We start from the raw sequence: 24,135 nt of genomic DNA, 5'->3' as shown, positions 1-24,135 counted from the left end.
TTAGTGTTGAGTGTGAAGGATTTTTCTTTCTCCTCCCTGGGTTTTACTTTGCTGCTTTGCTTTCCCAAAGATCTCGCTCATCTGAGGATTAACTTAGCTTAATCCTGCAAGAGGGAGGTGGAGGGGTGGGAAGGGCTGGGGGAAGGGAGACAAGGGCTGAAGTCATTTTGCTCCAGTCTTTTCTTCTAATTGCAAGTTTGCCATGTATACTAAGGAGACTTAGCTGCCTTGTCTCCTAGTCACACTTACGGGAGCCAGAGAAACTGTTTGCCCTGAATTTAAGAGACGCTTGTAGGGAAAAACAATATAAATAGATCCCATTTCCCTCGCAAAGAGGGGAAAAAAAAAAAAAGGAGGTATGGTGGTGGGACAAGGAAGGATAATGTAAAACCGGTTAACATGTATTACCAAGATAAAAACAGGCGTCCAAACGCTATAAACCAGTACATTTCAAATAGATAAACCTATATACATTTTATATATATATATATATAAAAATAGGCAGGTAGACTCAGTGCTCCAATTCACCGAGGAAAAATAGGTTAGTGGGGCTGAAAGAAAGGCGAGACATTTCTGCAGACTCACAACCATGACAGGGAACCGCAGGTACGGCTGCGACATCAGCAACAAATGGGAACTCGTAACTAACGTCAGGAAAAGCTGAGTCTACACGAAGCCGTAAGTCATCGCTTAGTTTGAGTACCGCATCCCGTGTTGACCAGGCTCAGCTGCAGATGGCAGGACAGCCCGATCCTTGATGTACCGACAGAAATTTTCATTTGTTCGTTCCTGTCTCTTAAACAGATCTATGCAGGTAGGGGCAGGGAGAGGGGGCCTGAAAAACAGATTCAAGCAGGGTTCAGCATTAGGTAACGTGCAGTCTGTTTAGGAACGAGCGTGCAGGAATCTAAAAATGGATTATGCGGTAAACCCTGCCTTAATGGCAGACAAGCCCGGGCACCGAGAGCAATCCTTACACGCTGTGAATTCAATGTACTTTTCACCTCGAGACGCTTGCATACAAATCTTACATCGGCTACACGTGGAAACGGGTTTGCTGAGTTCTCAGCCGGGTCTGTTCACTTCAGTAAATCACGCCGAGTTCAACAAGGTTAGTGCTTTATGCTTAACCGCGGTGCAAGCCAGCTGCTTTCAGGTCAGGGTTTCAGGAGCACACCAGCAGAAGTGGTGCTTCCATTAGCAGCAGTATGGTCCTCCATCCCCATCAACCCCACGGGCAGTGAACCCACTCCCTGTCCGCAACCAACGAGAGCGAGACAGCCTGAAGGATCCCAGAGGTGGACTGGAAACGTTCGGCAACTAAGAATGACAATTTCTGTGTTTTTGTTATATCATACTTGAAGCAGAGAGCCTCCCGTGCCGCCGGGAGGCACGAGCCATCACTGCCTGCGTACACCATCTCCCCAAGAGCCGGCCACCGCACTAGGCTGGGACACAGAAGTCCCCTTTGATACAGGAAGCTCTTTAGGCAGAATATCTTTTTATGTGGGTCTTTCCCCGGCTGTCAGGACCGAACGGGGTATTGTGGGCTGTCTACCCCAAAAGCAGCACTCGAGGAAGGTTGTGGAGTTTTTTTTTTAACCTCTACTGACGTACAGCTTCTCTGCTAGATCCTGGGCTGTACTTCTTGTCCCACAGGGCAGCGCTGCTAATAATGTTCCTGCTGTGTGTGCGGTCGTGCAAAACTGCTCCGACTCCTAAACAATAGCAGCTATATTTAATTAGGAATCGTAATTTAACCAGCCAGCAAACAAACAATGAGAGCCTGCAATCTTCTAACCAGAGAGATAGCTCCTGTCCGACCACGATGAGCCCCCACGCGCTTCTGAGAGCGAGATTTTAAATCTGAACACTGGCCCGGTGAGACCAAAAAAAGTCACAACACAATGCCCTTGCGAACTCCGGGAGCTCCCCGTGTCTTTCGGGGTAGCCCACAGCCAGGTGCCACGGGCCCATCTCCCTGGTCCCGGGCAGGCAGAGGTAGCCCAGCCTCCAGACACTTTCCCAAAAGCATTATAAACCGCAGTAAACTAATTAAAAAGCGAGACAAACGTTTAACTGATGGCCAAAAGAAATCAGTACCACAACTCCACCCACGCACACATACTCACACCAGCTATTTTTAAAAGCGATCCACAGCAAAATTCACACAATCAGTGAGCCATGAGGAGAATACTCTTGAACCCCCTTCGTTACCCCTGCCACCAGGGCTGCCCGGGTCTGCAATAGCCTCAGGTCACGCACTGTGTCGCTGCCTCTTGTCTTGCAGGGACGAAGCCCCGGGCAGGAGGAGCGTGCGCTGATGAGCAGAGTCCTCCTTTCTCTGGCACGGACACCTCCTTCAGGTTTAAGAGCACCGTGGGGTCAAGAGCACTACAAGCTCAACTGGAGAGGGAGAAGCACCGACACCTGGGCATGCAGCCAATAGCGTAGGGAACGAAAACCTGCTTTATCTCCATTTCATCCCAGTCCTCTTCTCTCACCCTGCTACAGTGAGTCTTGACTCGTGCCAGACCACGGGTGAAAAACACGCCGCTGCTGCCAAGCTCTGAACACCCACTAGAAATTGGAGATTCAACCGTCTTTGATCTCTTCGGGCAATCCCTGGGAGAAGAACTGCCTGGTCAGGAGCACCGTGGCATCCCCGGTTTTGCCGAGGAAAGGCAGAGCTGTGAGGGCGCTCAGCAGAAATCCACGTGTGCTTCGGCAGCATCAGTTGTGAGGCGGAGGTGATCGGTGCGTAGGTGTCCCCGTGCAGGAAGCTGAGCCACGGGGAATGAAGAAGAGCTGATTCAGCGAGTGGTTTATACCGTGCCCATCCGGCGGCGCGCGGGTGAGCGGCTGGGGAACACGTGCCCACACGCGCAGGGACGGCGGCGTGTGCGGAGGGGGGGGCAGGGGATGCTGCAGGAGCAGCGCGAGGGCGTGTGATCCCCTCTGAGATGAGCAGGCGGCTGGATGCAAGATAGAGCGCACGTACACATCCTCCATGAGATGGTTCGTGTCTTGGGCAGTCCGGTCCGACCCATTTGGTGCAGCGACGGCTGCCAGGCAAGCAGCTTGCTGTGCTAGAGCCACTCCAAATCCAGGAGGAAACCAGCTGAGGACCTCCCCTCACCTGCCTTGTTGAGTGCTTGACAGTTCACACACCATGGGGCTCCCTTTCCAAAACCACCCCAGGTGAGCCAAACCTGCTTGCTGGCCCCACAGACACTGGGATTAAACAGTCCAGAGGAGATACTTCCAGGCTGGAGGAGCAGACATAGTTTTGGATGAGAAAACATGTCCCTGTCCACTCCTTGATGCCTGTATGCAGGAGTCTTTCCATCACCAGGGCAGTCGCTCTGGAGGCAGGTCAACATTAGCAGCCCAAAGCCACGTTCTGCTTGATTTAAAGGTTTCTCTTCCTAATGGATCCCCCATCACCGGGAAGGTCCCTACCGACACACTGTCCCCCACCACAGCTGTGCTGCCAGCATCGCTGCCCCACGCCGGGGCTGGAGCCTGCTCAGCCCCCTTTGGTCTCAGGTGGTCCTACAAATATCTTCAGTAAACACACGTTAAAGTAACAGACGTAGGATCTGAAACCCAAGCAGCTGCCGGAGGCGATCACCTTGTGCGCAAGCCAAGTCGGGCGCACATCGCAGCCGGAGCAAGGCATGGCTGCGCCGCTGCTGCAGCGGCTCCTTCCAGAGCAGGCAGGGGCCAGGCAGGACCACGTGTCCCACCCTCCCGCGCCGATTTTCCTTCTCTTGATACAACCACGCAGACAGCACCCGCGGAGCTGGCTGAGGGGCAAGGTACACGCAAGGGATTTTGCCAGCCTTTGCAAAGCAGCCTAAAAAGCCCTCATTTCTCTAGCAGCAGCATGGCAGGAAGGTCTGAGGGTTGACTTGCTGAGCACGTGGTTGCAACTCGAAGTACAGGTGCCATAGGTGGGACGGGCACTCCATCTCTGCAAACACAGGTTGGACTTCGGAGTTTTGGAAAACGCGGATGTTTCCTCCATTTGCTCTTTCAGAGCTGGACGAAATGACACAGAGCATAAAATAGCCACAGGTAAGAAACACCACCGGAGAGGGTTGGGAAGAGCTGAGCGGGTTGGATGAAGTCCCACTGGCCGTGGGATCTCTCCTGTTAGATGTTGCAGCCCGGTTGAGGGGGCGAGAAGGTGGCGCTGGACACAAGGTTAGTTCAATTCCGCTCCGGCAGGGGACAGAAGCAGTAATTTTGGTTGCTCACACTTTTCTTCAGATACTTGCAACATCTGCTCTGGAAGCAGCCAGCCAGAGCCTGTGGGCTTTCTTCAACATCTGAATCTCTAGCAGGATGTTCACATCAGCACTTGGAGCTCAGAGCAGTTCCTATGAGGGGCAACCGCAAACCAGAAGGAAGGGAAATTTGGAGGCAGAAGGTCATTGCAGACACCCTCCATGCCTTCTACCCGCTAGCAGCTGAGCGTTGAGGTCAGGGCTTTTCCACAGCCCCAAGCCGCAAACCCAGGCTTTGCTAGGACAAATGAGGAGACAGAGAACAGAGTAGCGAAACACAGCTACTCATAGGTCCTTGTCAAATCCCCTAAAAGTATCTCATACGGGTTGACTGAAAAGGACAAGACCGTAAGACAGTGAGGAGCCCCAGTGCAGAAGAGTCTCGACTGACAAGTACCTCCTTCAGAGAAGTAATGGGTGTTGGGTCCTGCTGGAGAAGAGCCTGGGGCGTTCGTGTTAGAGGAGAGAAGAGAAAAAGAGAAGTTTGGAGAAACCGAAGTAACAGCAGAGACCTGTCAGGGAGAGACCGAGAGCTGTGCAGCCTGGCTCCAGGCTGGGCACCGGGCAGCAGAGCGCTGCTGTCGCTTCACACCGGGCTCCACGTTTATATTGCGTGAAAATAATATTTGACAAATCCTCTTATTTGTGTGTGTGAAGAACGCTTTCTTTTTTCCCCACCACCAACAGGTTCAGTTTTCTTTTTTAGCCAAATGAAACTGCAAGCATTTATGGCTTTATTTTTATGTTGTTGTTGTTGGCAAAAATGGGAACACGAACTGACCAAAAATAGAAACGTTGCATACTTTTTAGCTTCCCATGCCCAGGATGGACAAAATATACCAGGCAAACAAAAGGAATTTACAGTGGTAAGGGTAAATATCCTTCCCATTGTTGTTTTCAAGACCAATTAGAGGCAGAGATAAGGAAATCTATTTGTTTAAAAAATATGATTTTTGAAATGACCACAATGTTCCTTTTAAACAGCACTGCAATGCAAGATAAAGACAGAGTACTGACTGAAAGAGTGCTGATGGCGCTTTTATTGTGTGATTTGCCTTGTTTTTTTCTGAAGTACTTCTTTTTAGCCGATTACCATGTATTTACAGTTAGTGTAATTATATCTAATTACTTAATTAGCATGAATACGTGTAATTACTAACTTCGAATATGTAATTATGTCAGGGCAGCCTGTAATAAATGAGGTTGAAAAAAAACCCTCATTAGGACTCTATGGAAGGACGGCTGCTCCACCCGTGTGGAGAACGCATCCCAGTCCCCAACTGCGCCAGTCTTGGAAGAGGAAAACACAGGCAGCTCCGGTCGTGTCTGGCAACAACAACCACCAAAAAAAAAAAAAAAATCAAACCACTGGCCCCAAAAGTCTAGCTTCACAGTGCTGGTGGGAACCGAGCATCCACTGCTGGGAGGCAGACAGGGATCTGCAAAGGATCTGCCCCCCCCCCCCCCCCCCCCCCCCGAGTAATTTTCTCCATTAAGGTTTGGATTTCTTGTCTCTGATTTGTGTTGTTCTCAAGAAGACCTCTTTGGTCAGACAAGAAATAGGAGAGGAGAGAACAGAACAACTGCAAAACTGTGCTGTGGCATTTGAGTATAAAGCTTGAGAGATCAGATCCAAGAACTTATCTGCATCTGATGCATTGTGCTAATAATTAATTACTACTATTAAAGTAAATCAACCTTCCAAAAGGTTTCTTCTGAAACATTACCAGTCTTTCACCACAAAAATCTCCAGCTACTCATAATTAGCCATTTTGCAAATTCGAACCCTGAAGATCAGCAGATGAAGCTAAGGTTAAAAGCGGCTGTTACTGCCAAGCAGCATATGTATGAAAATGATGTCCTACCAACAGCCTCCTGAACTTATTTCAAGCTGATGTTCCTTTTTTTTTTCCCACTGATGAGGAGCTATCCACTGTAACGAGCTGACTTTTCCTGCCCAGAAGGACGGATAGCCGTTTTCTGGACACAAATGAGGGTAGGCTGGATCATATTTTGCATTACCAAACCCCCTGACCATAGGATGGAGCCACGTGGTCCTACATCGTACCTCCTCATCACATATTCTGTCCGCAGTGCTTGCCACAACAAGTCCCGTTCTTCTCCTTTCACGTGTTTATTTCCAAATATAGAGAGGTGCAAACTCATCACAACCTGTCGCTCCTCCTGCTGACATCTGCCAGGCAGATATGCCACTTGGTTTCTCTTCCATATGCAAAAGATCATGAGAAAAAGACTATTTTAGCTTATTCTTCTGATATTGATTGGTGGCTTGACTGTCCCCATTGCCAAGCTCTTTGTTTAACCCTCCCGGTAGGGTTGAGGACAGCTAAAACGAGGACTGGTTGCAAACCCTAGTGCTGCCCAGCGTGCCGTGGAGTTACAGCATAAAGATATGGGGAGCGTCTTCTCAGATGCAGTGCTTCATCATGAGAAAACACGATGGTGCAGTTTCTTCCACGTCTCTTTGAGAAGCCCTCCGCCAGGAAGGGAAGGAGGACCCTGAGCCAAGCTCATCCCTCCTGCTCCTCTAAACTAAGCAGTAGCAGAAAGGGGTAAGAGAACCGCACAAATCCCAGAAAGTCCGAGGCGAGAGCTGGCTCCTGCCCTGCGCCCCTCATCCCATCGATGGGAGAACAGCACATCCCCAGCGAGGAACACACCTCTGTCTCCTTGAGGACACCCTAACAAGAAGAGCCCACGGGCCAGCACCGCACAGCGGGAGCGAGAGGGGCTGCAGCTCCACGGGCAGGGAGCTGCTCTCCATATTTCAGCTGCAATTCCATTATGCAGAGCTAAGTGGCTGGGAATAAACATCCGTCATCCCTGCGTGATAAGCGATGTTTGCTAGTATAGAGGGTGACAGAAATCTATATCACATCAATGTACTATTAATACTGCATTAAGCATATAGAGTTTGCTCTCCTCATTGCAGCGCGGTAATGGGTATCGGCATGTCCTCAACGCAGACGACATCCAAGAGCACAGGGATGCTTGGAGGAGGAAGGAAGGAGAAAAGCTTCATGATGGAGAGAGAAACTGCTGGCTGAAGATGTTGCTCTAGCAACAGCTCAGTGCAAAGAAGAGATGCGGGGTGCCACCGAGCACCTTTGCTCACAGCTGGGCAGCACTTCGGTGGGAGGTCGGTGGGGTGGCAGGAGGGAGATGGCAGCTCGCATCAGTACAGGCTCAGCTGGGCATCAAGGCGCTCCCCAGCCCAGAGGAGTTCTCCTCTCTACAAGCGACAGCAAATGAAGGAGTGTTTGTGTCCAAGCGCTGCACGGGGCAGGGGGGGGGGGGAAAACCCTCCAGCATGAAAACCATGGGGAGAACGGGAGCAACAAATATTCTCCAGCTCAGGTTTAAGTTGAGCAGAGCACATCAGATCAAACAAACCCCTTACAGCGAAAGCTCCCCAAAGCATGGTTAATTTAAAAGGTGAATTATGAAACTTTCCAGCCTCAAGCAAAGCCACCAGCGAAGTCAGAAGTTTTGCCCCAATAAAGTCCTGGGGACCAAAACACAAGACACACACCAAATGCAACCCTGCCTGAGGTCCTGAAGGCTGGGGTTTGCCCCGTGAATGACAAGCAAATCGAAAAAATATAAGGGCTTTCAGCCTGCCGGCATCCAGCTGTGGTTTGCCTCTTGTTTGCACCCAAAGAGAATGGTTGGGGGAGGGGAGCTGGTTTCAGCCCCACCGCCTGCCAGCCCTGGGATACCTGGAGCTCCGGGGTGGTGATTCGCCGTGGATTTCCAAGTGTGGCAGTTGTCGCTAGTGCTGCATTTCACCCCTGTGGCACCTTCCACGGGAGGCGCAGCTCCAGATGCGCCCCCCCCCCCCCCCCCCCCAAGCAACCGTGTGAACTCTCCAGATCCTAATCAAATAGCCCCATGAAACTCCGGGGCCAAATCCTGCTGCGAGCGCCTTGCCCTGCATCCCGCCCGCCTCCCACGAGCCCCACGGGGCAAACGCTCAGAGCAAATCTCAGTCCTTTGAGGTTTAAGCTCTGCTGCTGCACAGCTGCAACAACAGCCGCCTCTTGCAATGGTCGGCGTAGAGATTAAAGAGATTCGAGAGAACACAGGAGGGGAAAGGAAAAAAAAATAAAGCGGGGGAGCTCCCCCCCCTCCTCCCAACCCATCAGAGTTTGTAAATCATTTTGAGATGAGGTGCTATAAGAAATGTAAAATATGTAATTAACGGCACAGAAAAACCACTCTACATTCAGCTTCTCCGCTCCTGCCTAATCACCGCCTTCTTCCTCCCCCTCTCTACAAACAGACCAAATTTAGCACATTAAAATGAAAAGCAGAGGAAAGCCGAGCACGTTCATTGGGTACACCCCATCGCTCCGGCAAACGAAGCACGGTGATAACGGCTCAGGCACCGGCGCGCAGCACCCCGGAGGGGCTGCCCCAGGGACACCTCCACGGGAGCAGCGGCTGCGGCTGCCCTTCCCCTGATGGCAGGAGCGGTGGCCAAGGAGCAGCACGCTCCTGCCCAGCGCTTCAGGCTGGATGAGTTTCCACAGGTTGGGAGATCGGCCTCCTCCCTCTTTCCAGGGGCTGAGTTATGTCTCCTGCGCTCATGAGTCAGCAGCAGCCAAGGGGAGAGCAGAGGCAACTTCAATGCAGCACTCCCTACTTCTGGCTGGGCCACAAAGACAGCACAACTTAGGTCTGCCCCCCGGCCCCCCTCCTTTTTTTTTTTTTTTTTTTTTTTTTTGCAAGCTTTTTATTTTTCCAGTTCTGCCCGGAACCGAGACACACCAAAAGGATGAGCAATAGCAGGAGAGAATCGTTATCCAAACCTCCCGCATTGCTCGGCTTGCAGCTCAGAGCTGGTAAGAGCCCCGGGAGAAGTCATCCGTCGGCTGCGAGCCACGTGTCGGGGAGGGCTGCATCTCACCGCTCGCGCTGGAAGCAGTGTGGGACTCCCAGAAAAGCATCCTTTTACCCAGCGCTTCTCTTTTACGCTCAGAATTTAGGAACGCAAAACGGAGAGGACCACTTGATCGCCACCTGCTAGTCTAACGAGCCCAGTTCACAACCCAGATTTACACCGGGAAGACACAAAAGCTTTACAGAAGCCCGCGAAAACAAGACATCCAGCATCTAAGCCTCCTGTTCTTTATCTCCACACATCTGCCCCATCTATGGTCACGTGTCCTGAGCTTCTCCCTGGCCCATCCGAGAGCCAAGGAGGCAGCCCCACGGCTGGGAAACTGCTGGAGGAGGAAGGGGAGGCAGGTCCTTTCCCCAGCCAGGCAGGGGTCACGGCCATCCCCGTGCTCCCAGGCAGCTCTTCTTCACACCTTGGACCTCATGCTTGGAGCCAACGAGGCAGAGCTTCAAATGGCACTTTCAGGCAAGGGGGGGAAGGTGACTGGTGGGTGGCGGAAGGAGGGTGAAGGGAGGTGAAGGTGAGGGTGGAAAGTCTTCTCTGGAAGCACCTACATGTATGTTGTGATTTCTGAGACCTGAGATTCACTTTGGTTTCTGGACCATACCAAGACCCACTCTCCTCAAAAACGTCCTTCTCTTCTTCCTCATCCTCTTAACCTCTTCCTCCTCGCCCTCCTTCCCCCCGTCTCCCCAACCCGTCCCCTGGTCCTCGCAGGAGGCTCCAGCCGAATCGGGCACTCACACGTGTCTGGCTTGTGGCAGTTGTGACCTTGTCGGAAGTACTGGGGGTTCTCGATGACGGGAATGCGGGTCATGCCGATCACCACTGTGTCCGGGCCAGCGTCCAGGGACGAGGGCGTCGTGATGCCGTGGTTGATGTGGTGGAGGGGACTGGCTGAATCCTCTTCTCCGCTGATCACTGCCACGGGACCTGCAAACACCACCACATCTGTCAGGCACACAGGAGAAAGGGGACCCGCGAGCCCTGCTGACCGTGCAGGTACGGATCGCCGTGGGTCAGCAGTGGATCACCACCAGCCCCTGGACAGGATGCCTGTCCTAGCACCCCTGGCAGTTGGCCCATCCCCAGGCAGCTCACAGGGCAGGGAAGACACCTCCAAGTTTTCTTTCCTGATTTTGGGGTACCAGGCTGACCACCCTGCAGGGGTTCAGGTAGCTACAAGGTGGCACCACAGCAGAGGTGAGTCCTGCACAAAGCCCTCTCCTGGGGCTGTCACGAGATAGATCAGCTGCTGTGGTGCCTGGCATCACAAGCTTGGCAGAATACATAACCAAGCTTAGACTGGAGAAATATCACGCCCAAAGAAGATCTGTCACCCCAAACCCACATTCGCACCGTCTCTTTTGCTCGATATGCATCGCCCACCTTGCTTCACCTCCTCCAGTTTCACCCAGGCGCACACACAGAGCCCTTTGGTCAGGCTGGGATCCGCAGGGGCCCAGGGTGTACTGGAGCAGATCCTGCTCAGCTCATGCCACCTCCCATCCCACCACCACGAATGACAACATCTGCCCCTTACCCTGCTGACCCTAAAAAGCTCACAGCACCATCGGACAGGCAGGGAAATGAGGCAAAGTAGTCAGATCCCCAAGACAGGAGTAACAGGCAGTCTCCCATCCCTCCACAGAGCCTCTGTTGCTGATTAATTGCTCTCGCTGGAGCAAGAGCACAGAGGAAGTTTCCCATGGGAGGAGCCCTGTGCCGTGCTGGCACCCCTTGGAGGCCACAGGCACCCGAAGATGGTAGAGAGGAGAGCCCCCAGCAAGATATGGAGAAGGCAGCCCTGCAAGCTTTAGGCTGAGCTGTGACAAAACAAGCAGATTCCCTCCTCTGATTCATCTGCCACCTTCTCAAATGCTTCTTAACTCCCCCTGATAACAGGGTCTGTTATTGATCCCCACCAGGCTGAGAGGGACCGGGTGGAAAGCTCGAGGTGGTCCCCATGCAAAGCACTGAAATTGCTGCTCCATGAGCATGGAGCCCTCAGCACCCACCTCCTTGGTCAATGCACGCAAGAGACCCGAGCTCCCCAGCACCCACCAGCATCCCAAGCCAAATGCTGCCCTCCTGGGCTAGCCCACGTGCTTCCCCCAAGCGCCACATCACTCACTCACACATCCTTGTGTCCCTCCATGGAGCAGGTCCTCAAAACACCAGCGTACCCGAATGCACCCACACTGACCTCCCTCCGCAGACAGACAAGCAGAGACCATGCTCCAGCTCCTTCAGGCTCCTGCCCCAGCCCCGACGCCTCGCACCCAAGTGCCTGCACCCAAGAGCATCACTGCTCCAATCTTGCCCTAACCAATGGCAGGCTTGTTCCCATAGGTCAAAAAGCGATGAAGGAAAGAACGTCCATACCTGAGAGCCACGGCCTGCTTCCCACATGGAGCTGTTTCACAATATTCAGCTATACCCCGATTCTAGCCTTATGCTTTATTTTATTTTTAGACCTTCTAACTTCAGTCTTTGCTATCAGCTGCCGAGGCTGGAAACCTCAGGGGACATCAGGCCTTAACACATCATTCCCCACTTCTATTCTCACCCCTCCCAGGGCCTGACCCGCCAGCCCATGGCACAAACACCTACATCACGAGGTGAAACCCTTTAATCCATGCTGCTTAAACATGGGATCCTGAAGAGTTGGGCAATGTGGAGATCGCACCTCAACCTTCCATGAGGATCTCCTTTATATGCTCACGCGGGAAGAAAAACCACACTTAACTAGAGATGCTCCTTTTCTCCCGTCTGGATGCTACCAGGGGCTACCAGAAGCTCAACTAAAACCAAGCAGAGATGCTGCACTGAGGCTTCAAACCTATTCAGGGAGGTCAGTCTTCTACCAACGTCACACTGAAAATGCCTCTCTCCCATCAGTAATCTACTTCTAATTGCACAATTACTTCATTATGTAGCACTAGCAACAAAGGGAGTCTTCAAGCCATTTTATTCTCTGGAGCTTCTGGGAGGACAGGGCAAACATCAGCTCCATGCAGTCATTCTGCCTGCATTAATCTAGTCTAAAGGCTGCTCATTTTTGGAGCTGCAAGTATTGTTTGTTCTTCCAAGTAGGATATAATAAAGTTATTGTGTAATTAGCAGAGTCCTAGCAGCCGTGACAGGTGTTGTAGTCACAAGGAAAAAAAAGTCTCTCCCTTTATTGTGAATTCCTTCTGGCAGGTTGTGGCTTTTTTTTTTTTTTTTTTACATTACTCCCCGGGCCAGCGCGACTTCCAGCGTCTGAGACACAAAGGCAAAACTCAGCTCTTGCCGCAAGATGCCTCTGTTGGGACTACGCACGCCGTATTTCTCCAAAAGCAAACAGGCGGTTTCAGTTTGAATGACTTTTGTTCTTTCACGTTGTCAAGTCTTTGCATGCAAACCAGAAGGACCGGGTTTTGCACGGCGCGCACATCCCTTTGGCCGTACCCCGTGCCACTGGCCGGCCCAGCAGCGGTGGGAAGGGGAGACCTCTGCCTTCTGAGGCGCAGTTCACAAACCAAGTCGAAAAAATATCAGCTGGTTTAGACTGGCGTAAATAACTTGAGGAGAGACCATAAAGATCTCCCTTTGCAGCGGAGCAATGGGAGAGGCTATCGAGGGATTATTGCTTTCCCTAAGCAGCCGCGGTGTCGCTCCAAAGGAAGGTACTAACCACGCAGTGGGATGTGAAAGGCCTTTCTAGTGAATGATATGAAGGAAGTTCCCGTTGTCCTCTGCTTTGAGAGCAGGAATCACACCTTTGTGACAAGGAGCAAATAGGACATCTCCTACAGTGTTAGTACTGGAAGGACGTGGTTGGTTCCACAACCAACCATGGGGCAGGCGCCAGGCTGGCACAGGCCCTGCTGGGGACGTAGTTCTTGGGGGCTCACAAACCCTGCCAGCATGTAACCCTTGCTGGCATTGCTTGCACCATACCTCCTCATTTTTAAGGAACACAGATCATGGCAGCGTCCCTCTGGCACACGCAGGTTAGAAGGACACGGCTACATCTAAGGGAGTAGGGCATGATCAAAGAGGTCAGATACTTGTGAAACGAAGCACAGCCATCATCTATTACTCCATGTTCTGATGGCAACTTCCTTGCCAATAAACAGATCCAGAGTCTGACTTTCTTTACCCTTCACAGGGTTTTTTCTGCGGCTCACTTCTTAGGAGGACTTTATACACGTGTTATCCCTAGTTTCATGCCCCAAACCTGTACAAGGTCTATGGGGTAAGGGGTAACCATGTCTCAGCTGATCCACAGTTGCACTCCCATTCCCCACAAACACCAGGTCCTGCGAATGGACTCAGCCTCTCAGTCATCCAGCTCAAGTCGATGCTGCCAAGCTCAGACACTTACAAGATCTACCAACTCTCAAAAGCCTCAGAGACGAACTCTGATGCTCCGTGACCATCTCAGCCCCTTCCCCTTTCTGCAAAAGTGGGAAACCCCAAGAACTGCCAAGACAGTTGCAGTCCTGACACCACAGGGATAGCACACCAGACAAAGTATATTCTGTCCTTGCAATAATTCAAGGACAGTTTACTGCCTCTGACTGTATGTCAGGTCTTGGGAAAAAAAAAAAAACAAACAAAAAAACAACCCAAACCCAAAATAAATCATATTCTCGAGACACCTAAGGAACACACTCAATGGATGCAATGCAGTAGCTTTCAAGCTTTCAGAAACGTTTCTGATGATGGGAGGCACTGAGCTGGCGTGGACTATAACACATCATTCACCCGATTCATCCCAATATCCTCCACAGGATATAATTGGATTAAAGACATAATTTACAGCTGAGGACTTCTCCAAGTTTCTCCTACTAACTTTTTTTTTTGGGGGGGGAGGGGGGTATGTAGAAATCTGGACACCGTTAACTCCTACAACGCAGTCATGGCTCTTTATCACTTTCATTCGTTGGTTCCCATCTCTTCAGGGTGGTCAGAGCTGAGATCCAGTCCCCTCTAAGCACACGGCCGCTCTGTTGCCACTCTGAGACTCAGATGAGCGCCGGACTCACTGCACGAGCCTGAAACAAACTTTAAAAGGATTGTTGATATCAAGCTGTCGCCGATCACTTTTATAGGTTTGACTATTGCTCCGACACTCGAAATATATACTGTCATTAGTAACTCGTGGAAATAAAGCAGCTACCTACACTTCAACTTTTTTAATCTATCTGGGCAATAGCATATGTTTTTTGCCGTTAAGTAGGTAAGGAGGCTGAGTTGCTGATGTGTAGTGATGATGAATGGCTTTATTTCAAAGAATTCTTACTGACTTCAGCAGTGCATTTTCCAGGTAAGGTTAAAGGAGAAAAATGGAGTAAAAAGAGAGGGTACAGATTTTAAGATTTAGGTTTACCTTCCACTTGACAGAGAAATGGGCAGAAAGAAGCAGAAAAGAAGCCAGTTTTGTACTGTAAAAATGCAGAATAATAGTCAAGGGTAGCCTGGGGTAACTCCTGATATACCACCCTACAATCTTAAAACACAACACAACGTATTTTGGAGCTCCTCTGAAACTTAAAACCTAAACAGCGATTCAGTAGCTGTTTCTGTGAATAACTCGGCCTGCGTTATGGACAAACATACCGTGGATATTAACTATACAAAGAGTCTATTTGTTAACACTTTAAGAAGCCTTCACACGTTCTGAGCATCAAACGCATGACATCTATACTCCGAAAGGCTTTTGATGGCTCTCCTTCCGTCGAAGCAGTGGTCCCACCAGCCGGCAGCACCCACGCTGTCTGCAAGGACAGGGTTCAGCCGTTCTCCACGCTAACCCCGTGCAGTTTTCCTGCCAGGGAAGCAACGGCAGCAGCAGCGACGGAGCCAGAGGAGCTGGAGGGAAAGGCTGGGGAGATATTAGGGATGCCCAGGGCTCCTCCTGGGCGAAGAGTTGGTCAGGCCCTGCTCCAGCCCAGCACTACAGCCGCTGCCAACCTGCCCCTTTGCAACACCAGTGGGGGAGTCAACCGCAACGACCAGCAAATTAGGATCGATATGAATCTGATGTTAACCAAAGAGCAGCGAGGCAGCTTGAAAACGTTGCTTTTGGAAACATCATAAGGAGTAACGCTGTTCCCCCTTCCTTCCCACATCTCCTCTACGGCCAACTCTTCTTTCCCAAGAAAGACGCCTCATTCCAACACCACCGTTCCCAGCCTCATCTCCACCATTTCCCCAGCCAGGCTACGCTCCATCCATCCCAACAACGTTCCAGCTCTTCCGACTTTGTATCCGTCCCGATGTTATCACCTCTGCAAATACTGAGCAAATGCTTTTCCAGATTGCCCCCAAATCTCTGCTCTTCAGAAAATCTCCTATCGTCCTCTATTCAGCACTCTTCCCTGTGGCTAAACTGGAGTTTTGTTCAGTGTTTTCCTTCAACTCCTTGTTTATCTGGAAGCTGTATGAAATAGGATATACCTTTTAGTCCATGTCTGTGAATCGCCTAGTTCATTCACAGTGTTATATGGACAACTTGTTACTTAAGAAAAATAAAGTAAATAATAATAAATAGCTTAGGGAGCCCCTGTTTGCATGATCGTATCATAATGGTAAATTATTTATCAAGGCTAAGAGCTATACTTTCTGATAAAACACTGGCTCAGGAATATAGGGTACTTTATAAATAACCACAGATTAGAGAAGATAAGATAATGGTCACTTCATCCACATCTGTAACATAATGAATGCTCCAAGGCAGACAAACGAAAAACAACAGAAACTCCAGCTTGCTATCACAGTGACCTCTCCAAAGCAACAAAGATGATCGAAGGTGTAGAAAACATGACCTCCAAAGGAAAACTGAAAGAATTATGCATTGTGTTGAGAGGAGAAGACTGGAGTGACACGTGATAACAGCCTTCAAATATGTAAAAGGTTGCAGCAAAGAGAAATATAATAGCTGTTCTCCATGTCCACTGGGGATAAAACAAGAAATAATAGGTCTAAATTGCACTGAGGGAGCTTAGGGTTTGAACGTTTTCCCTAATGCCCAGCAGTCGGGATGGCTGAGCGCTGGAACAGACAACCCAGGGATGCTGCAGGGGCTCAGCCACTGCCGGGCTGGGAAGGGAAAGGTTAAAGAAACTTCTTTCAAGGACTTTTTATCTACAGGGCCTGACACTGCTCAGAGCCCTCCCGGCCCGCAGCACTTTTCACCTGCAACCAACTCCTCAGCAGGGAGTGCTCTCCCCTTATCGATGCTTCCAAAGAAGCCCCCAGCGGGGACCTCGCTGGCGCTGCAGACGGGGTCTGGGCAGCCTCCGGGGCACTGAGGGCGCAGCAGCGCTGGACCGGGACGGGGCCGTGACGTCTCCACGTGGTTTCAGGGAGGACAACTCCATCCACATCCCAGGCCACGTGCTCAGGGCGGAAACGGAGTTTGCTGAAGCAGAGACCGAGGAGGCGGGTGCTCAGGGCTGCAGGACAATCCCCCCTCAGCACCCATGCCTCGGGGACCTGCCGCTCAGAACATCGTTTTTGATCAAAAACGATCACTGCAAGAGCTAATTGTGCCATCCACATCTGCCTGTGTAATATAAAGGAACCATATAATTAACCTACTTAATTAGGAACTGTATATGACCCACAACTAGAAACAAAGAAGTGCTCTCCCAGGAAAGTGGGTCACCGTGCATTGTATAGCAAGCGCTGAAGCAGACCTCATTAAATTCCAATACATATTATATATAAAGTCCCCGACTCCTCTGACTTCAAACCTCTGTTGGCACTTCCATATTTCCCCGATCTCAGTCGTAAATGCTGTTCTTCAAAGGGCCGCATCACCGGCTGGCGAGTAGATAACTCCCAGACAGGATCTCTCAGCCTAACTTTACAACTCAGAGCTGTACATAACGCGTTTATTTTAACGCAGATAGCAAACCAACCCCAAACCTCAGCTCATCAGGAAAACAAACAAACAAACAAAAAAAAAAAGGTTTAAAAAAATATTCCAGCCTTTTGCTGGAGCCAAAAATCAAACCATCCCCCAGGGCTGATCTCTGCACCAGCAAGGAAAGGAACTCAAACTCATAAAACAATAAGCGAAAGCACAACAAATACAATTAAAAATCTAGCCGTGCTCAGAGCAAGATTGCATTTACTGTCTCATAAAGAGAGCCTCGTCCTGTCAGGCAAACAAAAGGAAATCAATTTCTTAATTTTTATTGGCACATATGGGCACGGGGCCAAGTCAGCACTTGGTGCCTGCGTGGAACCCGCTTGGAGCCAGACTGCCGTGGGCTCCAGCCCGTCCCCTGCCCTCCTGCCACGGGACGCAGCCTCCTCTCCTCATCCCCGGGGACGCCGATCCCAACCATCTATCGTGGGATGGTCCATCACATGCTGCCTCCTTCCCTGAGCCACAGCAGATGCCCCAACCTGTGCAAAGCACTGGGCTTTAACTGGAGACCAATGCCAGCTCCCTACACGCTTGCTTTGTCACCACCGCCTCAACCAGGTCCAAGAGGCATTTCCTACACCCATACAGCTCAGTTCTGTCTCCCTACCCCAAATTCACCTTGGGATATCCTCACATCCTTGCGCAACCCCTGCAACACGCCACGGGAGCTGGAGGGCACCGCTGGAGATGCCGTAGAGCACAGCTCTGGCTTGAATCACGCCATGACCAGTGGCCGAGCCCGCCAAGGTGCCAACCCCTCCTCTGCTATGGCCCACAGGGCGCAGGCTCTCCCGTTGGCGTTTTGGGGAAACAGCACGCACAAAAGGTCATACCCTTGAGCTTTGCAGACAGACGAAGACATCGAGGACGTAAATTTGAGCTCTCAAAGGGTTCTACTCCAAATCTTCAGCTTCCAGCCCTTCCAGCAGCAAAGGCGGGAGAAAATGGACAAGCAGCGATCCATCTTCCCTGCTCCCGAATGAGATGATGGGTTCGGGGGCCTGACCATCTCGAGGAGCTGAAAATCCCACTGCCCTTCAGGGTGAAAGGGAACGAGGGGCAGGCCCGGGTGCCCCGCACCCACCACCGCTCAGGTTGGACACGTGGCTTTTCCCCCACCCTGCTGCCCACCTTCCACCTTCTTATAAATTACAGACGCATCACCATATAAAACAGGGCTGTCAGACCCGTTGTCAGTAGGTGATCCCTACACAGGCGATCCTTAACGCACTTTGGGACCTTTCTTGGTGAAACAGCCTGCCAAAACGCTGCCGTTTACAAAAGCCCCTTTTCCCCTCTTTACATATTCACATTTCCTCCTCTCTCTGATTTTTTTCATGTGTTTGCAGGGGGAGAAGGTGGCTCTTGCTACAAAGGAGAACACAGCAGCCCTGCGCATTCCTCCCCTTGCCCACGCCAGCCTCCAGCCGCCCGGGCAATCCCAGCACGGAGCATCCCTCCAGCCCCATCGGGGGGTAGAGGATCCCCAAATCTCTCCCAGTCCTCCCATGTCTCTCCCTCCCTCCCCCTCCCCCCCCCCCCCCTCAGGTTTATTTATTGAGCTGAGACACGAATCCTATAAGCATTCACACTCAGGAATGGAAACATTAAGATCAAATCATACAAAATATAAAGTCAATGCATATGACAGCACCAATGCATAAATCCAGCAGAACAAGCAACAGAAAATGCTTACAGTAAAAGCGACGAGACAATCTGATAATTAAAAAGGGGAGGGGGGGAGGATCTGACAAGCCAGGGCCACGCGCGACAGCAAAGCCAGGCAGCACCCGCAGGAAGGCAAAGCGGGAATTTTTACATCTTAGGCTTAAAGGTCCCGGCCCAGCGGTACCGAACCTCTTCAGCTCAGAAAGCGCATAACCGGGAAAAGGGACTGCAAACAGGGCACAGGGTAACCAGGAGAATATTTTAGATCCTGATCTCTAAGCATCAACAAGCCAACATCTTTTCACACGTAAAAGGGGATGGAGACTGGGAAACCGCTTCGTTTGCCAACAGGAAAAGGTTTTCAGCGCTGAGGTCAGGTGAAACAACTAGTTAGTAGTACAGACAACAGGAGAGGAAGAAAAGCGTTTTATTTGATTGTTGCTGCCAGGAGGAAGACGTTATTTCATCTGGCGATGCCATCCCCACTCCCCTTCCACCATTCCCCCCCACCTGCCTTCCCCATTTGCTGGTCACAAGCCAATTTTTCCCACCGTTGGGCGTGCACGCTCCCCGTGGGATGAGAGGAGCCATCCATCCTTGCGGAGAAACCTCCCGAGATGGCATCCGGGCATGGCAGAGCCAGCACCAGCAGCTCCCAGAGCAGAGAAACATGCACCGGGATGAGGCAGGAGTGAGCTGGGGCACTCGGGCATGTGGCAACTCTGTATGGCCAAACTGCCCACACGGCCCCGCTGCAGCCCTCCTGCCCCAGCCCCGAGATCAGGGCTCAGAAAGGGCTGGTGGGGCATTTGGGTGGCTGTTGGGTACCAGATGCACAATGAGACATCAAAACAATGTCCCTGTTGCCTCATCTCCCACGTACAAGGCCATCATTTCCATCCCTCTTTATGAGATCGGCTCCATTTGAAGTCAAAACCTCATTTTCTTCCACCAGGTCTCCACCATCCCACTGCACCCAGCTCCAGAGCTGGGCACTGTCCTGCCTGCCCCAAATTCTCCGCTTATTGTCATTTACCTTTTTTTTTTTTTTTTCCCTCCCCATTCTTCCTCTTGACTAGAGATTTGCCTCTTGGTTTTTTCCAAACCAAGTCACCAAGCTGTCACCTCGGGGACACCTTGAACTCCGGAGCGGCGCAGGCTTTACAAGGCAAGAGCCGGGCAGCGGCTGGGTAAAGGCCTCAGCAGCATCTATTAATCTCTTGGCTCACTCATCCCTATCACAGACACACCGTAAAAATGATACAAGCATTTCATTCAAACAGCGCTGCAGAGGGAGTGGGGAAGAGCACGGGGCCAATTGATTTCCAGTATGTCTGCTCTTTACCTCCAGGTATAAATACAACAGCAAAATCAATCGGAATAACATCATATCAGCTTTCTAATCTCTTCTGTTCGCAAGATGCACTTTATATACTGTGGCGTTTCCTACAGCTTGTCTACAGGAGGCCCCGGCACCTCCACAACCCCCAATCTGCCCATATGCAGCCGCTTCCTCGCTCCCAGCACCTCCAGTGGAAAGCTTCGGGATTTGCAGATCCAAATGACAGCACTTCCCCTTGCTCCACACGGGCGATACGGAGATGTCTCCCAAAGCAACGCGCCTCGTCCACGTAAGAGCAGCGCTAACGTGCACGTGCTGAGCCCTGGGTCATGTCAACGCCTACTAAAAGGGAGATGCTTGCTCACTCACACCCCTAACCGAGTGGATGGTGGCTTGCTCAGGGTTGATGGGCATCCAGACGTGCTCAGACCTGCTGCCAAGCACACCGAGGGGGACAGTCCCACCGACACGGGTACGCGGGCAAGGCAGCAGCACCATCTGCTTTCCCCACACCCTCAGTACCTCATGGCTGTATTCACCCAGGGGCTTGCATGCGGCCCTAGAATCATAGAATAATTTGGGTTGGAAGGGACCTTTGAAGACCATCTAGTCCAACCTGTTTGCAATGAGCAGGGACGTCTTCAGTGAGATCAGGTTGCTCAGAGCCCCCTCCAACCTGACCTCGAACATTTCCAGGGATGGGGCATCAACCCCCTCTTTGGGCAACCTGGGCCAGTGTTCCACCACCCTCATTGTAAAAGATTTCTTCCTTATACCTGGTCTGAATCTTCCCTCTTTTAGGTTAAAACCATTACCCCTCGTCCTGTCGCAACAGGCCCTGCTATAAAGTTTGCCCCCCGATGCCCTGATGGCATTTCGCCTCCTCGCGAGCATCCAGCACCCCGGGGCCAAGTGACCCCACGCGAACACCCAAGCCCGGGGCAGGGCTGCGTGCTCAGCGCTGAGCAGACACATTTCCTTTCTGCATTTCCAATTCATCACCAGCCCAAGGCTTTTAGCCTCCCTCCTGGCCCCCAGCCACTGCAGAGCGAGACCGTGACAACCTGATAAACATTTCCCCCGAGCCCTTGCTCGGGTGAACGTGGGAACGCAGCGCGAGGCTGGAGAAAGGGCTGCCTGGTGAGGCGTCAAGGGGCCATCTTCTGCAAACTCCAGCTCAGCACCGAGGCGATGCTCTCCCCCACCTCAAACCAGACCTTGGCTGAACAGCTGCAAGATGGAGAGGAAAGCAGAGGTGGTTTAAGCTACACCGCAGTCTTACCCTGCAATTTAGCCAGCAAAGAACGTGCACGTGGGGTACATTAAGGCTGCGGCAACTGCATCAACTTCAACGCTGTGGCCAGCATTGGGTGAAAGCTTTGGGACGTGGTATCTAACCTGCTCAGCTTGGAGCTCCCTTAGCACAAGGGGGCCACCAGTAATGTCTCAGTCAGGGGTTCCATTAGCTGCTCCACCACCAGCGTGTCCAGCCTGCTGCTGGATTGCTGACCAAGAGCGCGATGCTGCAGGAGACTGTGTCTGTGCCAGGAAGTACCCAAAACACTGAGAACTACTGAAGGTCTCAGAGGCAACAGCTGGAACCACTACTACCCTCCTGCCCAAGGGTTTTCCTGACCTTTGCCAAGACCGGTCACTTAATAAACACCATCCATGGCAAGAAAGCCCTGCCAGCAAAAACTCTGCAGCACAAGCCAGGGCAGCAACACACGCTTCCCACCAGCCAGGACCATCACACGCCAAGGGCAAGTGTTGGGCACGTTTCTCTTTAGCTCCTTGCTTGGGTCCACCAGCTGCCTCTGTCCCCCTCCCACCACTCCGCTTCCCGTGCCTTGGCCGCTGCAAGATCAGTCTTGGGTCATCTCGATACACTTGGAAAGCTTAGCCACCGTGAAAGCAAACCGTTTGTCCTCTGGCTCCAATCTCTTACTGAAATTAGTGCCAATGGAAGTGTCACTATCAATTTCATAATGTTATTGGATGGACGTAAAACTGGGCCAAGTCCCATATTCCTGACGGGCCATCAAAGGGGTGGGGATTATGGGTAAGGAGACAGGCAGCCCTGGCAGGAAAGGCAAAGGCTCCAGATCAATTAGCCTGATGAGGCTATCTTCCAGCCACATCACTTCGCGCTGACACCAGCGCCTTCTCCCCAGAGCCCGGCTGCCCCTGCGCCGAGAAGGTTTATTTTCGCCAGCAGTAACCAGAGCCCCTCCGAGCCCAGGGAGCCGTGCGTCCCCTCTCCAAATATCCAATTTATGAGACTCCCGAGACACCGAGGGATTTTGCTATCATTACAGGACATTCATTTTCGGGCCTCCTTACTTGGGTTTAATATTCTGTCAAGATAAAAAAATAAATAAATAAAAAACACACGTTAAACAAAAATAAATAAATGCCCCGCTCTGCACTGCTCAGAGGTTTCAAATGGAAGGAGCGCTCAAAATGTAAAGTACCTGGCACGACACATGGTTTGTCTTTGCTCTGTGTTTTTCTTCGGGGTTTTTTTTTTTTTTTTTTTTTTTTTTTTTTTTCCAAGATCCTGCTTGGATCGTGAAACTGAACTGGTCACTACCACCATCTGGTTCTCATGCAGTAATTAATAGTCCTTGTAACAATTCAAACTAAAATAGTTTTCGGTCATTGCTTTTTTTTTTTGGTCAACTTTTGACCTTTTTGTTTTTAAACGGAATTTTTATGGAAACATCAAGCAGCCATTGAGGCTGCAGATGCCAATGGATTGGGTTCACTTCCAGGAGAAGCCCCGCGTGCCCGGTCCCTGCCAGCAAGTGAGAGACTGTATTCGCTCAGGGTGTGAATTTGTAGACCCAAACTTAAAATCAGACCCACGATGTTTCCTCGCAGGCCAACAGAGAAGTCCTTACAGGGTCAACAAATAATAAAAAATCCTTGCAGCCGTAGTTTGGCTTAGTTCATGCATGAGGCCAATGAAAATTTAAAACTTCTGCCTCTCAGAAGGTCATTTTTTTTTTTTCCCCTCCATAGCCTTCCTTGAGATGATCTGCCACAGTGATATCAGTCTCAGATTTAGTCTATCCCAAGATAAATAGTGTGTTGCTTATAGATTCAAAACATATTTAACTTGTATAATGGTTTAAATCCTGAATCTGCTCCCACAATATTACGAGACTCTTCTGGAATATGAAGTCCATGTCTGAAATATCCACAAAGAAACAAATCCTTTTTTCCTTCATGCAGAGCAATTGGGAGAAGAAGCGGAGCTGGGGTTTGGGCAGCTCTGCTGCTCCCCAGCCCATGACACATCAACAACAGCACTGGAGGTGTCAAGCTTTGCTGCAAGTCCAGGGATCAACATTTGCTAAAGGGAAAATCATTAAAGAAACGACGTTTTGCAGGTTTTCAAGAGCCTACAGGGTAGAGGGGAAGCCCTTGATGTTCTCAAGGCAGAACTGATTGGAAAGGGACCGATGCTTTTTTGGCCAACTAATACCAACTGCAGCATCGATACATTGGTGTCACGCCTCACTCCAAAATTTATAGTCCTTGCTCATAAAGGTGATCGTTTTGCTTAAAAGTCACAGAAGTGGCCCCCAGAGAAAGGCTCCAATATTAGAACTTTCTGGGAGCTGACAGCTCATTCGCAATGAGCGTTGCTGTTTGGGGTTTCCACCTGCCTTGCTGGGACCCTCATCAAGTTTGATGAGGGGTCCTGTGAACAGGGAGATAAAACACACAGGGGATAAAAGGTTGGGAGATGCAGAGGGGGACAGAAAACAACTCCCCACTTGGAGAACTCGCTGCGTTGCCCATCCACCAGCTCAAACAACCCCATTAATAAATTAGAGCGCTATTCATTGAAATGGCTTCCTCTGTCCCCGCGCTGCCAGTTAATCTGTAATTCAGATAGATCAGTCAGAAGGCAAGAGTCCAGCATATAAAACGATTAATTCCTCCACGGCCTGGGGAAATTTCCCTTTCT

At 51.0% G+C, this 24,135-nt stretch overlaps 1 protein-coding gene across 5 annotated transcripts in view; it reads right to left on the bottom strand.

Moving 5' to 3' along the window:
- Positions 1 to 24,135, bottom strand: part of NTRK3 (neurotrophic receptor tyrosine kinase 3) — a gene marked incomplete at its 5' end in the record, with an annotated part of 221,256 nt that overhangs the window by 89,160 nt on the left and 107,961 nt on the right. For all 5 annotated transcript variants that reach the window (XM_082489012.1, XM_082489009.1, XM_082489010.1 and 2 more), the window contains one exon: positions 9,961 to 10,149. In XM_082489012.1, the coding sequence (XP_082345138.1) occupies positions 9,961 to 10,149 (189 nt within the window). The remainder of the gene's footprint in view (positions 1 to 9,960; positions 10,150 to 24,135) is intronic.

Source organism: Vanellus vanellus, assembly GCF_965231255.1.
Source record: "Vanellus vanellus genome assembly, chromosome: 11".
Lineage (NCBI taxonomy): Eukaryota > Metazoa > Chordata > Aves > Charadriiformes > Charadriidae > Vanellus > Vanellus vanellus.
The sequence above is the reverse complement of the archived record's forward strand: the minus strand, read 5'-3'. Positions and strand labels throughout refer to the sequence as shown.